The sequence below is a fragment of the Perca fluviatilis genome, chromosome 10 (genome assembly GCF_010015445.1).
Source record: "Perca fluviatilis chromosome 10, GENO_Pfluv_1.0, whole genome shotgun sequence".
NCBI classification, from domain to species: domain Eukaryota; kingdom Metazoa; phylum Chordata; class Actinopteri; order Perciformes; family Percidae; genus Perca; species Perca fluviatilis.
In genome coordinates, this window is record NC_053121.1 from 19,411,254 (window position 1) to 19,427,480 (window position 16,227).

The 16,227-nt window shown below is 40.1% G+C and overlaps 2 protein-coding genes across 3 annotated transcripts; one reads left to right on the forward strand and one right to left on the reverse strand.

Annotated features, from left to right (window-relative positions):
- Positions 1–536: 536 nt before the first annotated feature.
- mrpl18 (mitochondrial ribosomal protein L18) lies at positions 537–2,739 on the forward strand. Its single transcript, XM_039812914.1, has 4 exons — positions 537–811; positions 933–1,107; positions 2,210–2,444; positions 2,550–2,739. The coding sequence occupies exons 1-4, from the start codon at positions 727–729 to the stop codon at positions 2,625–2,627; spliced, it is 573 nt and encodes a 190-aa protein (XP_039668848.1). The 5' UTR covers positions 537–726; the 3' UTR covers positions 2,628–2,739.
- Positions 2,740–3,414: 675 nt separating this feature from the next.
- si:ch211-203d1.3 (protein phosphatase Slingshot homolog 3) lies at positions 3,415–15,609 on the reverse strand. 2 transcript variants are annotated; one of them, XM_039812910.1, is made up of 17 exons: positions 15,436–15,609; positions 14,248–14,409; positions 12,861–12,898; positions 12,585–12,756; positions 10,873–10,988; positions 10,685–10,753; positions 9,790–9,855; positions 9,404–9,586; positions 8,893–8,986; positions 8,638–8,766; positions 8,351–8,397; positions 8,042–8,188; positions 5,709–5,909; positions 5,274–5,520; positions 5,083–5,184; positions 4,847–4,936; positions 3,415–4,467 (listed from the first exon to the last, which is right to left on the reverse strand). In XM_039812910.1, the coding sequence occupies exons 2-17, from the start codon at positions 14,293–14,295 to the stop codon at positions 4,330–4,332; spliced, it is 1,887 nt and encodes a 628-aa protein (XP_039668844.1). In that variant the 5' UTR covers positions 14,296–14,409; positions 15,436–15,609; the 3' UTR covers positions 3,415–4,329. The 2 variants fall into 2 exon arrangements, with proteins under 2 accessions (XP_039668844.1, XP_039668845.1); XM_039812911.1 differs by lacking the exon at positions 15,436–15,609 and adding an exon at positions 13,580–13,590 and having other exon boundaries at positions 14,248–14,379.
- Positions 15,610–16,227: the final 618 nt, after the last annotated feature.

Sequence of the window (16,227 nt, forward strand, 5' to 3'; positions counted from 1 at the left end):
TCAAAATCTTAAGTAAAATAACCTGTTAAGCAGAGAGGTGTATGAATTATATATTATTGCTTCATTAGCATGCTCTGTTGGATAAACTTGTCAATTACTTTTACACAATCCTCATTTTCATATATTTGTATAGTAATATTGTATTATATCTTCCCATCTTACATCTTATTATCATTTTATATTTATTTGTATATATATATATATACTGTCTGGGTGGAGCTTGGTTTAACTATACCATTCTGTGAGTATGCTCATCTCTAATAATGCATAATATTTTAAGATGATTACATGTGTTAAATCTGAATTTACTAGTTATTTATCGGTCAGATGTAGCTATGAGGAAAGTCTGAAAGGTAGTGAGACAGTATAAAATAGAAATGGTAAAGTACAAGTACCTAAAAAACAGACATACAGCACCTTAAGCTCAGTAATTGTTTAATCTTTCCACCACTTATGGACAGCAAAGCGCTTTTTTGTTTTATTATTTTGTTACCCCATATGTAAGCGGAACTACTGAAGCTGGTGTTTGTTTCTTTCAGTGCAAAGTGACCCGGATGTTGTCTGAATGTCAAAGATGGCGCTCCACATGTCACGGTGAATTCTTCTTATCCGATAGCCAGAGTCAAAGATGTTTTCGTATTTTTAAGGGCGTAACGTTTTACCGGATGGTAGCACCCTGAGTGGACTTTTATTTTAATTAACGAAGTAAAAGAAGCTGAGAAGGAGATGGCTTTGCGCGTAATCAGTCGCAGTGTACGGTTGTTAGGTCAAATTCAACGATGCCGTCCACTTATGCCTACAAACCAGACAGGTGAGTTAGCTAAGTTATTATTATAATCCCAGCTCTTTTGACTTATGCGAATCATATTTTGTGTACAGCTTTGTTGTGTTTATGTGTAGTATTTGTTTGATGAAAGCTGTCTGTTATCCAGCTCGGTGTGTGAGTCAGGCTGAGGCAGCCTCCCAGCCGGAGCCCGGCGCAGATGAAAATGAAGCCGTGAACCCGACCTTTGTGAACAGAAACCCCCGGAACCTGGAGCAGATGGCTCTGGCTGTGAAGGACCGGGGCTGGAAGACCATCTGGCCTCACCGGGAGTTCTACCACAGGTCTGGGAGTAGGAGTGGGGGCTTACGTGCAGTGTCCCAAATGATGAGGGGCTTATTTGAGACAGGTTAGGGTAGCACAGGTGCTTTAGCAGGTTCATAATTCATTAAGGACATTGTATGGGGAATTTGGGACACTACACTGCACGTTTACCATGAGTGTGTGTGTGTGTGTGTGTGTGTGTGTGTGTGTGTGTGTGTGTGTGTGTGTGTGTGTGTGTGTGTGTGTGTGTGTGTGTGTGTGTGTGTGGGATAAAATGTCACAAACCTTTGATTAGATAGAGGTGCATCGTAATAGCTGTTACGTAAAATCAAGTGTTTCAATTTCCTGTTGATGTTCATCACACTGTCAAATAACTGCTGTCAATTTCATATATGTACCAAAGATAAAAATGCACATTCTGTATTACTCTTCCATAGTCTGCATTAACGCTTGTACTGTAACTGTGCAGACCTTAATTGAATCAGTTAGACTGATATGTTATTATTATGGGAGACCTGAGTACATAGAGTCAAATCAGAACTACATAAATGTATCTTTCAGGGTTCATACGTTTTGAAAAAAACTGGGAAAATTATGGAATTTGAAAAATGCAAATTCCAGGCCTGGAAAGGTTTTGGAAAAGTCATGGAATTTTTTTTTAACACAGCATAATATTATGTCATTAATAAATGTATTTTCACGTCGTCTTAACCTCAACATTCTATTCGGGGAGCGATATTATGAATCCCACTATGAACCACATAAATTGTCATTCATTTTATAGTTAAACCTCTGAGGGTAAACTTTAACACCAGATTTGTATTCTTATCATATAATGTCGACTGACATTTTCAGGAACACATAGTCATGGAAATTTGCCGAAAAAGTCATGGAAAGGTATTGGTTAAAATGCGTATGAACCCTGATCTTTACCAGGCATTTAATCCTGCAGATCTAAATTCCCTATATATTTCTTCGACTACCTGCTTGTCTGGTTTTTATGTTTCTTATTTGGTGAGTCAAAGACAAATTGCCAAAAAAAAAAAAGATACTTTTCTATATTATATTCCTCCTGCCCCTCTCACTTCCGTTTGGTCACGTTTGTATCTCTCGTCTTTTCAGGTTGGAGTTTTCTCGCACCCAGCACCACGTAACGGCACACGTGTTCTCCAGCAGCTCTCCTGTCCCGGTGCTTTCCTGTTCAACCAAGGAGTGGGCACTGAAGAAGGAGCTGGCTTCCACAAGCTGCGTGGCAGCGTGTCAGGCTGTGGGTGAGGTGCTGGCACACCGATGCCAGCAGGCTGGCATCACCAGGATGGTGTACAGGGCTATTCCCTGGACGTACCGCTCCGACGCTGTGAGTACATGCAGCGCAAACTGCCGTTAGAAAATTGATTTGCCTTTTTCCTTAAGTCATCAGCTGCTTCATGTTTTTCTCTCGTTGACATTTTCTCTTTCACAGGTTCAGTCATTTAGGTCGGCAATGAAAGAGGGAGGAATCACCCTCAGTGAACCCAGAAGGAAATACATCAGTACCTGAATTTAAATGGCCATCTATTGTATCTATTGTTTTGTAAAAATGTCCCCTGTATCCCTTACTCTCTACTCTTTTGTGAATTATGATTGCACCGATATAAAGATGATGAAAGTAAGGTTGCTTGTTCCTGTGCTTTGTCTCTTGCAGATAAAATGTTTCTGAACACAAGCAGTCCTCTGGTGTATTAGTTAATCAAGAAACAAAGTGTTCGGTTTGAGTATAATCATTTATTTTTTTTTCCACTCATAGGGCTTCTTGTAAACAAGAGTGAGGCGCAGACAGTGGCGAGCTTAATACAATAAGGCATAGAGATGCGGACAAGAAAAGGAAAAAATATATATAATTGATCATTTTATTCATAGTACAGTGTGACGTTGGCTCAGGCAGTGGGGACAGTGTGTGCTGTGGGATTATAAAGTGCATGTTTTCTTTAACGGTGACCATGCAGGTTAAATAAAGTAAGCTTTAGCTTGGGTTCAATTAAAGTAACACCAGCATGAAATACGAATATTCCAGATCAGCATCCAGTGATCAGAAGTCTAAAAACAGTATTTTTAATAATTTACCTCAATCCATTAAACGTCAATATAAATACATGAGAAAACCCTGAACATTTGCTCTCGCATTTTGGTATAAACACACATAACATGCACCCAGGTCATTAGCAATTAGGGGTTGATACATGAGAGAATATATATATATATATATATATATATATATATATATATATATATATATATATATATATATATATATATATATATATATATATATATATATATATATATATATATATATATATATCGCAACACTTCGGGGAGTCACATTTGTACTGCAATTAGAGAAAAAGTACAAGATTCATACATACATTATGCAGCCACCACCGCGTAGCAAAAACACTAAAAAAAACACCAGTCATAGAGTCGTATTTCATTCTCAGGTACAAGGCACTCATGCAGCCCTGGTGTTTAAATAGAATGAATAAAAACTAAAATTGGAGACTTTGGTTCTTAACATACTGACATGATAAAAGATTTTCTGTGTAATATACTCATTGGCACATTGGAATAGGAACAGGCTAGTGCCATAAAACTGGCCCTGACTTGGTCCATGATGCACAGCTTACATACAGTGAAACCCTCCCATCAGTCAACAACGAACGTCTTGTGAAAAACACTTCCAATGAGAGAGAATATGAAAAACATTTAAAACCGTCTACCTCGGATTGGCAGCGTACTCGTATACAGAGGGAAAAAAAAGAAAAGAAAACAGTAATTGCATAGACATCATCTCTGGAGTGATGACGCAAGAGCTGAAGAAGGGGAGAGGGAACGAGGAGGGAGAGACCAGTACTTCTGTATGTGACTCTAAAACACTGATAAACATAATACTACAAATGTACACTGATAATGACTTCAGCCTTCAGATACACTGGCTCTACAGCAAGATCCTTTTAACAACAGTGAACCATCTGCAGTAATAATTGTCAACAGAGATATGCAATGAAACATAAATTAAAAACGTTCATCATCTAAATATGTCAAATATAAAGTTAGAGTGTATCATTGTATGAAAACCTTGGAATATATATTACCAGCGCACACTTTCCTTCAGGTGTTTTCAGGATTATTTCTCCCCACCATAGAATTCCTACTTAATGGGTCCCCCTCCCTCCTGTCTGTGCTCTTCCGTCTCTTTGATCACTTTAGGGTTTGCTTTGACCGGTGTCTGGCAGGCTTCGTGGTTCAGGTGAGACATCCACACACGCCCTCTGGTGAATCAGACCCCGTCGGCCTTGGCTACGCCTCCGCTGCCCAGGAGACTCCCTCGGACTGCCGAGCAGCTTTTGAAGGCAACAAAGAAGTAAAAGTGCATCTTATAGAGCAGCATAGACACTCAACAAAGATTTTGACAGTTTTCCAACCTTAAATCCGGGAAAGAACAATAACATATATCTCTTTAAATCAAAAAGTGGGATTTTATTTTAAATACAGAAGAACTTCAACTATCAAAATTAAAGTGAGATTGTATTTTGCACTTTCAGTACCAACTAAACTCATATTGCTTCGCTATCGCACACCTCATTCCGGAGTTAATTTCAACACAAGGCTCATGTAAGTTGAGGAAAAGGAATTTCCTCAACTTACAAATTAGCCATTTGTGTGTGCAACGACTAAACTATAAAGAGCATGAAAGAGATACTGGCGCTCGGCTTCATTTACCTGTTCACGTCCTTTATCCTCCTCGCTGATGGACTGCATGAGGGAGAAGAGGTTCATCCTGCCACTGCGATTAGCACTCAGAGTGGCAACCTTGGGATGAGAGAGAGAAAGATTCAGTGAAGGAGTGAGAGGGACACATCAAGATAAACAGCTTCAGATGCTGTGTGTGTGTGTGTGTGTGTGTGTGTGTGTGTGTGTGTGTGTGTGTGTGTGTGCGCGCCAGGCAGTCTGATCACCTTGTCTGGTTCATTTACTGTGATAGTAGGACAGGCATCTGGTGGTCCTGTCTGCCCCGGCCACTGGTTGTTCTCAGACTGTGGGGGGGGCTCTTCAAACACCTGGGTGTGTTTTTGGAAGATAAAAGGATTGAAGATTAAACATATGCAGGATTTAAAATTCTAATAACATAACTGATGTAACTAATTACCTCTGTGTGTTCCTCTGGATCTTCTATTTCATCTGGGCTACCCAGATCTTTTTCATCTAGACTCTCTAAATCCTCCTCATCACCCGGCTCATAATCATCAAGTCCCTCATAATCATCATCTTCATCATCATCATCCTCCTCCTCTTCCTCTGCTGGCTTTCTTTTCTCCCCTCCCTCCTCCTTGCATACTGATTTTTGTCTCTGGTCTCTCGACTTTCGCCTCCAGAGTGCGCTGTGACGCTGCTGGCTGCAATGATGGAAAAAACATAACAGCACAATTCTTACATGAGCCCACAAATCAATCCCTCAAAAAGCCACAGACAGCAGCAAACAAACAAAAATGTTGATATTGTCTTGTAATTTTTATGTCAGCAAAGCTTTATCATTTTGGAACAGAGATCTTTATACAGCATTATACCAAACACCACGGCTGACCTTGCATTGAGGATGCCGCTGTAGGTGTGCAGCTGCTTCATGAAGCCTTCGTTGGGCTTGACGATGGACCGGCAACTCCTAACGTAGGACAACGCCATATCCAGTGACCAGTGCTGCTGCTTCATGGCGTAGGAGATCACCGTGGATGCCGAGCGAGAAACGCCCATCTTACAGTGCACCAACACGGCCTGTCCACTTTTCCTGCAATACACAAAGATCAAGAGGAACTCACTCAGTTATTTAGGTATTTTGCTTGACAAATAGTGAAAGGATAATTAACTGAATGGAAGTATTAGTCACAATGTGACAACTCAAAACTGCAGCAAATTTGCCGGTGAGGCAAAGCTAGGAACATAGTACATGATATAAAGCAGAAGTTGAACATTTTAAGAAATGCACTTATTCACTTTTCTGGCAGAGAGTTAGATGAGACGACTGATAGCACTCTCATGTGTGTGCGCTCAATATGAAGCTACAGCCAGTAAGCTTAGCTTAGCATACAGCTAGCCTGTCCATAGGTAAAATAAATAAATCTGCCTACCAGCACCTATGAAACTCAGTAATTAACACGTTATAATACCGTTAGTTTAATCCATACAAAAGCCAAAGTGTAAAAACAACATTTTAAAGGGGGAGGGAGGGGGCTCTTTTTGGGACTATTTTCTTGGCCATGCACAGTAACTTCCTGGACTGTCCACCGGTTGCCAGGCAACTGCTAAGAGCCAATAAATAGTCCAGCAATTAGTGAGCTTTAGAGGAGCTGGTGGACAGATTTGTTACTATTGGACAGAGCAAGGCAAGGCAAGGTAAGTTTATTTATATAGCACATTTTCATACTGTACACAGAGGCAATTTAAAGTGCTTTACACAAAATTTACAAAAAAAGCATTTCGAAGAAAAATAATTAAAAAAAAAAAAATGTGTATAAAACGTACTAAGACAACGAGATATTTTTAGTGCAAATTATCAGCAGCAATCAGAGTTTACATAGCCAGTTTTCAGGTAAGCAATCATACAGTTTGAGCCTATTATTTTCAATTTTAATTTTTTTTTTTTTTATTTACTGATTTGATGTTTCATGTAGTCAGTCAGTGGTAGCATGTCATTCCCAGGTGGGTGCTACTAGAGAGTCCCCCCCCCCGGCGCTTTTAGTGTCTATGATAAAGCGCTATATAAAAGTAATGAAATATTATTATTATTATTAAAGGGTTCATAGTGTGGAAGCAAGTCAGAGATGTATTTGGGCTTAGACCATTGACTGATTTGCAAACAAGTAGCAGTATTTTGAAGTCAATTCTATGATAGACTAGTAGCCACTGCAGAGACCTGAGAACTAGTGAAATATGTTCCATTTTCTTAGTCTTAGTTAGAACTCTAGCAGCAGCATTCTGCATCAGCTGTAGCATTTTTGGTAAGGCCTGAGATACAGTTACAGTATTCTAACCTACTGGAGATTAAAGCGTGAATTACTTTTTTCTGGGTCTTTGTTTTGACATGCATCCTCTAATTCTGTTATGTTTTTAAGATGCTAATAGGCAGATTTTTCTGACTTGCAAGATCTGACTTAAAAATGACATCAACATTTCTTACTTGGCTTTTAGGCTTAAAAAAAAGGGAATTAAGATGTGCCTAAATGTTCAGCCTTTCTTCAGTGGTACCAAAGACAATTACCTCAGTCTCATCTTTGTTTAGTTGCAGGGAACTGTGGCACATCTAGTCATTGATTTGGTCAATGCATAGACAGGGGCAAAGTCACTCGATGAGAGAGCCATGTACTGTATAATGTGTCGTCTGCATCGTAATGGTAAGTGATTCTTTTTGCATAATTAGGCCTAGTGGGAACATATATAGGTTGAATAAGAGAGATACCAGAATTGAACCTTGAGGTACCCCACACGCTAGGCTAGGCTGGGCTACCTGCTAAGCTAACCATCTTGTGGGTCTAGCTTCATATTTTGCAGACTCTTGAGAGTGATATCAATGTTATCATCTAACTTTATGAGTATTTTCCAAAAATTTTGAAAACTTGTTTTAAAGGACTGTATACAATCTGTACTGGTCTATGTAACAATACAGGAGGTTATCATGGACTGTTGGTACAAATCACCTTTTAGTATCAGGGGATTTAGTGTCAAACATCCCCCCTCCTGATTGAGCTTCAGTCTGGTTGCAGCAGTCAAAAATATATGAAACATATTATTAGTGATATGGTTTTAGCTGGATAACTCTAAATGTGATGTGGTTAGTGATGTGATAGCAATGTGATTGTCTACAGTTGTAACCTGCAAAATACAGCACAATGCCTTTTGACAAGTTTGGGGTTTCAGGACTACCTTGCAGTGTTGATGAAGTTGTAGGTGTCTGTCCAGTGAGAGAGCAGGTCGGTGGCTTCCACATCGTACACTCTGATGTTCATATAAGTGAAGGACTCTGGGAAAAAGTTGTCAATCTCCCTGGTCACATTCAGAATATAGCCCACACTGAAAAACATACAGACACACACTTAGAACCACAGTGGTGACTTAGCAAAACACAATGCACAATTCAGTTTTACCCCTGTCACGGGACAATTGGAACTAGAGATGGACAACAACAATAATACACAGAGCTATAGAAAAATGTTGCAGGTGAAAAACACTGACTTGTTTTTCTTCAGCTCCTCAAAGTTAGCTGCGTTCCACTCAGAGCCCTGAAACCAGATAAAGGAGAGGTTCACTTGAGGTCACATGACAAAAAGGAAAGGGCCAACAGAACTGTCTTCCCTATCGCTGTCAACACAGATGTTCCACAAAGGGGAAGTTACGCTCACATTAACATCCTGATAAAAAGCACACTTCCGTCAGTTTATTGCCTAAAGTATAAGAAAGGCTTCTCGCCATGCTGGTAAAATGAAGATCATTACTGTCTTTGAAGCCCAGCAATCACTTACCAGGTAAAGGTAATCAAATATTTTGGAAGGTTTGTCCATCTGAGCCATAGTGACCAGGATCTCGTTGTCAATGTACTCCTTAAAGGGTCTCATGTCGAAGCCTATCCTGGTCTCCAGGGCAGAGTGCACCTACAGTAGCAAAGGAAAGTTATACAGGCATACATACATTCTCTTTTTTATACATTTTTTTTTTCCTAGTAGTTCTCTGACACTCTTCAAGCCAACTTCCTCTTTATATCTGCCTGCATGTCTTACCATTTTAGATGTGAGATTGTCCAGGTCTTCAGTCCTCATGATGTCTCTCAGATGCTCTTTGATCAGCACCTCGTTGGAAATGCGGTCTGCCGAGCTTCCCATGCAAGAACAAGGGAAACTTAAAGTACAAGCTGACAACTTTCATTGTATTTCCACATTCATAGCAGAGGTGGAATGTAACTAAATATATTACTACACTTAAAGAGCTCATATTATGCTCATTTTCAGGTTCATAATTGAATTTAGAGGTTATATCAGAATAGGTTTACACAGTTTAATTTTCAAAAAACATCATATTTTTGTTGTACTGCACATTGCTGCAGCTCCTCTTTTCACCGTGTGTGTTGAGCTCTCTGTTTTAGCTACAGAGTGAGGCATCTCACTTCTGTTCCATCTTTGTTGGGAGTCGCACATGCTCAGTACCCAGCTAGCCCGTTTGTCACGGAAGTAAGCAAAAAAGCATAATATGAGTACTTTAACTACAGTTTAGAAGTACTTGTATTTGACTTACCTCTGTCCATTACTGTCCCTGCGGACCGACTCCAGGTCGTTCATAGCTTCCCACTCGTTGAGGCAGAAGCGGTCTGACTCGATGTGCTGGTGGTAGTGCTGGGCCCACTCCAGGCCGTTGCCTGGAATCACTGCTGCCTTGACTGCCCGCTCGCAGCAGCCGTGCAACGCCTGCAGCACTGACCTTACAGCGGCGGGGAGGCAAAAGATGATGTATATTTGAGGACACTAAAAAAACTTAAAAAGGAGCTACAGAGGCTAGAAATGCAAGATTTAGAGTGAGTGGAAGTCATGTTGTTGTGCTTTAGGAAGTGATGTGCGCTGGATGCCATAGTAGGGACATTCATGTTTTTACATTAATGCGTGGGTGTCAGCATTTTCACTCACCACATGGTCTGCATAGAAACAGGCTTAAAAATTCTGATCTCTTCAGCTGTCGTAACGCTAAAACCACTGTGGATAAAAAGAAAGAAGTATGAGCTACAATACGGAGAATAAAGAGCAGAAAGAGAGAACTGAGGAAATAATACTTATTAGAAGCACTGTTGGACTACCATGAAGAAGACAGAGAGAGATTATTCAGTGTAAATTTGTGATGGTTCTTGTAAAGACCGTGAGGACAGAGAGAGAGAAATTAGCACAGTTGGAGGTGTGAACCAGACTGATGAGGGTGAACATGCTCGTGTGACATGGCAGCCGATCAGAGCTTGTGACAGCAGATGAGTTAAAAACACAGCAGTCAACAGCAGAGCTTGACTGTTTTTAGCACTGCTAACTCTCAGTTTCAGTGCCCTTCTCTACATCCTCCTCTTAGCATTGACGGCTAATAAGAACACTGAAATGAGTGGCGCAAGCCATAAAACAGCCTCAACCATTTTAATAAAAGCATAGCTGGTTGTTAAGGTCACTAAAATCTACACTAAAACTGAGTTAGTAGATGTTTGGGGTTCTGGATGCCCCACAATGTAAACAGGGAGTTGCTTTTAGTGATAGTGAATATTTACTGATTCAGAAAGAAGCCAAACATACTTTACTTTCATTTCAGTGCACAAACACATGATCTCCATGCTTATGTAAGGGTCTGAGTGAGCGATAGGAGCAGTTGTAATTTATGGAGAATGATTCCGCTCCATAAATAGAGAGTCCATTACTCATTCACATTATCTCTGGCCAGAATCCCAGACATCAGACTGCACAGTCTGTGCTGCAGCCTCACAAACTCCCTGCTTGTGCATTTACACTTTCAATTTATTCCTCATTCCCTTTTTTAAATAGTTCTTACCCGTCTCCGTCCAGATACACCTGGGTGTCGCTCCATACTGGCAGAACCAGGCCGATGGTGCACTGATCACTGCAAAGAGGCAGGGAGGACACAGGAATAGTGACTTGTCGAAGCTAAACCAGAAATTATTAACTGAACAGAAATGTTATCTCTGTGACACAGTACACCTGCATCTTGGTTACACACACCTCCGTGAGTTGGGGAAATCCATGCCCAGTAGGATGCTCTCGTGTTTTTTGCCGAGGGTGGAGACAATGATCAGATACCTGACTCTGACCGAGCTGATGGACTCCAACTGCACCGCCTGCATGACACAGTGCGGAGGACGAGAGCAGCAGGGAGACAGAGGATGTGGGAGACACAAAGGAGACAAAAAGGAGGGCAAGAGGAGAGAGGCCAATTACAATTAATGTACTTATATGCAACGTGTTTTCCTCCGAAATCAAATTATGGAAGTCAATGTTGTTTTTAAAGAGAAACACAGATACTGGCTATAATCCACTTAAATGACCACTCCTGTGCTCTTTTCACACTCACTGACTGGCGGAATACATGTACATGTATATACATGTTCACAGTAACTCCTTCCAAAATTAAATTTTTTTTCTGCCATCCACACAGTTTCTGGTTTAAATATATTTCTGGGTAGTCCATCATACACAATTATTAGTCCTTCTTCCCACATTGATGCATGGTGATACAGGTAAAAGTAAAGTGGTGTATTCAAGTCCTAGTGGGCATTTCTTAAAACCATGACTATAAGAGCTGACTACCGAATAAAAGATGTAAGATTTTTTAGTTTGTCTTCTGAATTTGACAGGATTTCAGCTGTATCACCATGGAATAATAACATAACTGATGCAAAAAAACAACTAAGTGTTCAGCATAAGGGATGTTTCAGATTTCTGCAGCATGCTTTCACATTTTAGAGCTGAAATGAATCCTGCAGCTGCCTGAACAAATTACTGCTTAATCCAAAAATCAGTGGAATGCTTTGGAAAGTATCAGTAATATGTTGTTTTGCAGTACTGGACTGAAACATGCATAGCTAGTACAGTATAGGGCTGGGCAATATATCGATATTATGTCGATATCGTTATATGAGACTAGATATCGTCTTAGATTTTGGATATCGTAATATGACATAAGTCTTTTCCTGGTTTTAAAGGCTGCATTACAGTAAAGTGATGTACTTTTCTGAACTTACCAGACTGTTCTAGCTGTTCTATTATTTGCCTTTTCCCCACTTAGACATGATGTCCACATTACTGATGATTATTTATCTAAAATCTAAATGTGAAGATATTTTGTTAGAGCACCAGTTGTCAACCCTAGAATATCACCGCAATATCGAGGTATTTGGTCAAGAATATCGTGATATCTGATTTTCTCCCTATTGCCCAGCCCTAGTACAGTATACAGTATAATCTATTGATGTGGAGTTCAGCTTACACGTTTACACTAAACTTATACTAATACCCCATAGTCATGTTGTCCTTAACAACTTATAGAATATGACTATCTGACGTGTCCCAGCCAATCATATAATAATTACAATCAAATTAAATTGATCAGGTGTGATGTGTGTGAGACGTTTTGCATTCGGAGTGCCTGCTCTGGTGCATCAAATCAAGCCTAATTGTTTTTCACAGGTAAACTGTTGGACCATAAACTTCTCACTGTGTGACGGTCTGACTGAACAGAAGAGGTTATGATGATTCCACCATAATCAACTCAATATATGATTGAACTCTACATACTGATGTTATGACCTTTACCTGAGATATATGATTATACATGTTGATGGAAAAGGATTATTTGGCTTACCAAGCAAAATTCTTTCTGCATAACAACTTTTACTGATCTGATTTGCAACCTGCAGGTAAACATGAGGCCTCACCAGCTTGATGGTATCTTCTGGTCGGAGCTGTTCAACCATGGCATGAAGTTGTCTGTGCTGTGGAGCTCCACCGCCTTCTTTCACAGAAGAAGGTGGAGCCCCCTCATCGAGGCCCCCGCCCTTGCCTTCTTCCAGCAGAAGGGCCGCCCCCTTCACGAGGGCAAAGCTCTCCCTACAGATAGACAGAGATCAGCCGCTGTAATCCACCAACTGGGAATCATTTTGTCAGGACTGTTATTAGATGTCAATTCCAAGACAACACTGGTGCACATCTACCTTTTCTGAAGTCTCCCTCTTCTTTGGAGGCTTTCATCCTTAAAAAAAAAATCAATCAAATCAAATCACAAAAAAGCCTCATCAAGAAGACTGAAAAATGAGAGAATTAACTTCTATTGTGTTTGTGTGATTCAGTTTTCTCAAAGGTAATGATGTATGATTTATCTGTTCTATACATTCCAGCAGACTGTAACATTTTGGTTGTGCAGACTGTTTGAAATCGTAAAAAAGGGTTGACATATGCTCATCCCCAAAGAAAGTTCTAAGCAGATGATGGAGTTGTAATACAGTAGATAACATGAGTAAACATTGTTTTGCTCCCAAAATGGCACATTTCTAACTTGATGGAAGACTAACGTGTTGGAACACTGTGACAAATCTTCTGGGAACATTGGAGGCAGTGTGTGTGAGGTCTTTCCTGTTGCGAAGTGTGGACAGAAAAGGCCGGAAAAAAATGTTCACTAATTTCTCGGGTGAAATGTGGTGCAACAAAGATAAGGTGCAGTGGAAGACTGAAGTGAGGGGACAGACACAAAGAGTGATGTGTAAGCACAGGGAAGAGGAATCTAAGGGGGTGGAATTAGTGAAATCATACAAAGATAAGAAATTAAGCAGAAACACAAAGCAAGAGAGGGGAAGGAGAAAGAAACACAAAAGAGCGAGTTGTAGCAGTAGTAACAAGGGTTAACAGAGAAAGAAACTTGAGACAGTAACATTACCTGTTACGCAACTGACATGTCCAGACAGAGTCAAGAAAAAAAAAAGAAATTAAAGAGGAGAAGCCAGGAGAGGAACGATGAGGGTTTGAAGAAGAAGAAGAAGAAAAAAGGAGAAAACACAAGTTAAGATAGTAGAGTGATTAGATACTGTGACCAAATATGCACAAAATGAGACTTGGACCCACAGTCAGGTCATTTATGGTTTAGCTAGCAATGACAAAGACCAGAAGAAAAGCCAGGTTTTGGATGTAAAGTTAAATAATCTTAATGATAGAGTGACAAAATGAGAGGAGATAAAGTTAAATAACTACAGTGGCAATGGAATAAGGTGATCCAATCACTCTCTGACACTTTAATGAATGTGAAATGCAGCTAAATCACTCTGACGATGTTGATGACTAAATCTGTGGCAGGTTTGCCCTGTAAGCTCATCAATGCAATCACATCACTGGCAGCAACTGAAAAACTAAAACGGCCCTTATTATCTTTCAGGCAAATGTAGTGATGGCTGCTCTTCATGAAGAACTTGGACGGTCCAGCATGAACAGCTGGTACAGGTCGGAAACACTATTTGTAAAGAAAACTTTCAAAATGACATTATCTGAGGATATGATGCAAAATGCCCTACTTGTGTGTGTTCAACAAGGCATGTGGATGACTGAACTCACTGGAGCAGTGGAGATGGATGGGAGTCTATGCAGGGTCAACAGAGCCATTGCAGAGTACAGATCTGTCTCCACTAAACCTGCTGTTGCGGGCAGGCTCAGACAGGCACTGCAGGTTCCTCAGCCAAAAGTGTGCCGTGGGCGGGCAAATAGTGGTATTTTCTTCTGAAATGACACACAGATATTTGGATTTGAATTCATCCATTAAATAGGCTTTATGCCAGATATTCCTAGAGAAGAGGATTGAGGTAGTTGTCTGCTACATGAAGTCCTATGAAATGGAAGGAATAGTTTAATCAAGTAGAAGTAGAGTTGGGCAATGTGAGGATAAATACATAGACTTTACACAATAATGTCAGAGGTTTTGTCACATCTATGGTTTTATTATGCCAACATTGATCAATGACATTTCTGGATTAACAGGATTTTTGAATCAATGTGATGAAGCACCTTGATATTTTGGCACCTCCCCTAGATTATCAGAAATCAGACATTTTAAATAGTTATTTAACCTATAAATTGAATTTCAAGAAAATGTCATAATATTGTCATGATATCAATAACGTGGTATAAAATGACATAGACTGATAGACGATTTTAAATCACGTCCCAGATTCTTTCTATATACAGGAACGAAGCTGCATTCCTAAAGTGCCACACACTTGTGTATTGTGTACGTTATAATAGCAGATAGAAAAGAACGACTATAAAAATTAAATAAGATAAAATACTCCCTCTTGTGCATATTAGAGTGTAGTGATTGCTATAATTAAGTAGCCTACAGTCTTGCAAATAAGGATGCGTCTTAGGCATAGACTATATGGTCTTAGGTCATCATGCATTAGCCAATATGAACATTAAGTAGGCCTATATAAGATCTTCCCATAAATGGTTCCTTGAGTCTGTGGACTGCTGACCATCGGTATGACGTGAACAGTGCGGTGAAATGGCTTTAGGCATGCACATGGTACACTAATTTATGTCGTAGCAGTGTTAACAGCCGACTAATCATAACGAAGTAGTTGACTACTTGACTGACGAGATAAAAACAGCCCGCGGTTCGTTACTGCAACAAACCCAACAGCAAGCTACGGTATGTAACGTTAGCCTGTCAGTCAGCGGACGGCAACGTTAGCCGCTCCTAATAGAAATTATAATAATTCCCTAAAGAAAAACAATTTATTTCCTCACCTTTTCCAGACTGGGTCCACTCGAATTTCCTGCTTTGAAGGTTGCTTGTCTGTTCCTCAAGTACAGAGTGCTCCTTATTCCGCCCTCTGTCGCTTTCGAGGGTAAAGACTTCACCATTTACAGCGCAGCGGCTCAGGCTGCCCCAGTGGAGGACACATCAGTCAACACCGAACAGAAGCAGCGCGAGCCCGAGGACACGAAGATGCAGGAGGAGACAATGATGTCATACGCAAGGAAACTTGGAGGCACGTAGTCCCACAGGCCACAGTGGCCACAAAAAAACAGCTATTTTCAAAAGGAAAATTATACAGTTCTTGGTTTTCAGGCTGGCTGTCAGCAAGTATTCAGATGATTTGCATAGGTAAAGGTAGCAATTACTACAATGTTAAAATACTCCTGCATTAAAAGTCTTACTTAAGTAGCCTAAAAGTACACAAGTATTATCAGCAACAAATGCACTTATGCAGCAAAATGGCCAGTGTTATATTTTATCAATATTTGATTATAATTACCATTTCATTTACTGACTGAAAGATGTATTTAAGGCTAGCTGGTCGATAGATCTAGCTATGGCTGAAGGATACGCTATTGTCCGCTCCTTTTTTACACGATCCCAGGAAGCAAAATCAGAGGAGAAACGTAAACATCTCCATACCGGGGTGAGATGTTTGGGGAGGTTGACAATTTGCTCCCAAATAAAGTAATAATAATACAAAATGCTGAACGACGCATTCAGCTAGACTGATGTTTTATTTATATAAGAATTGTACACGTATTTTTACAACTGACATT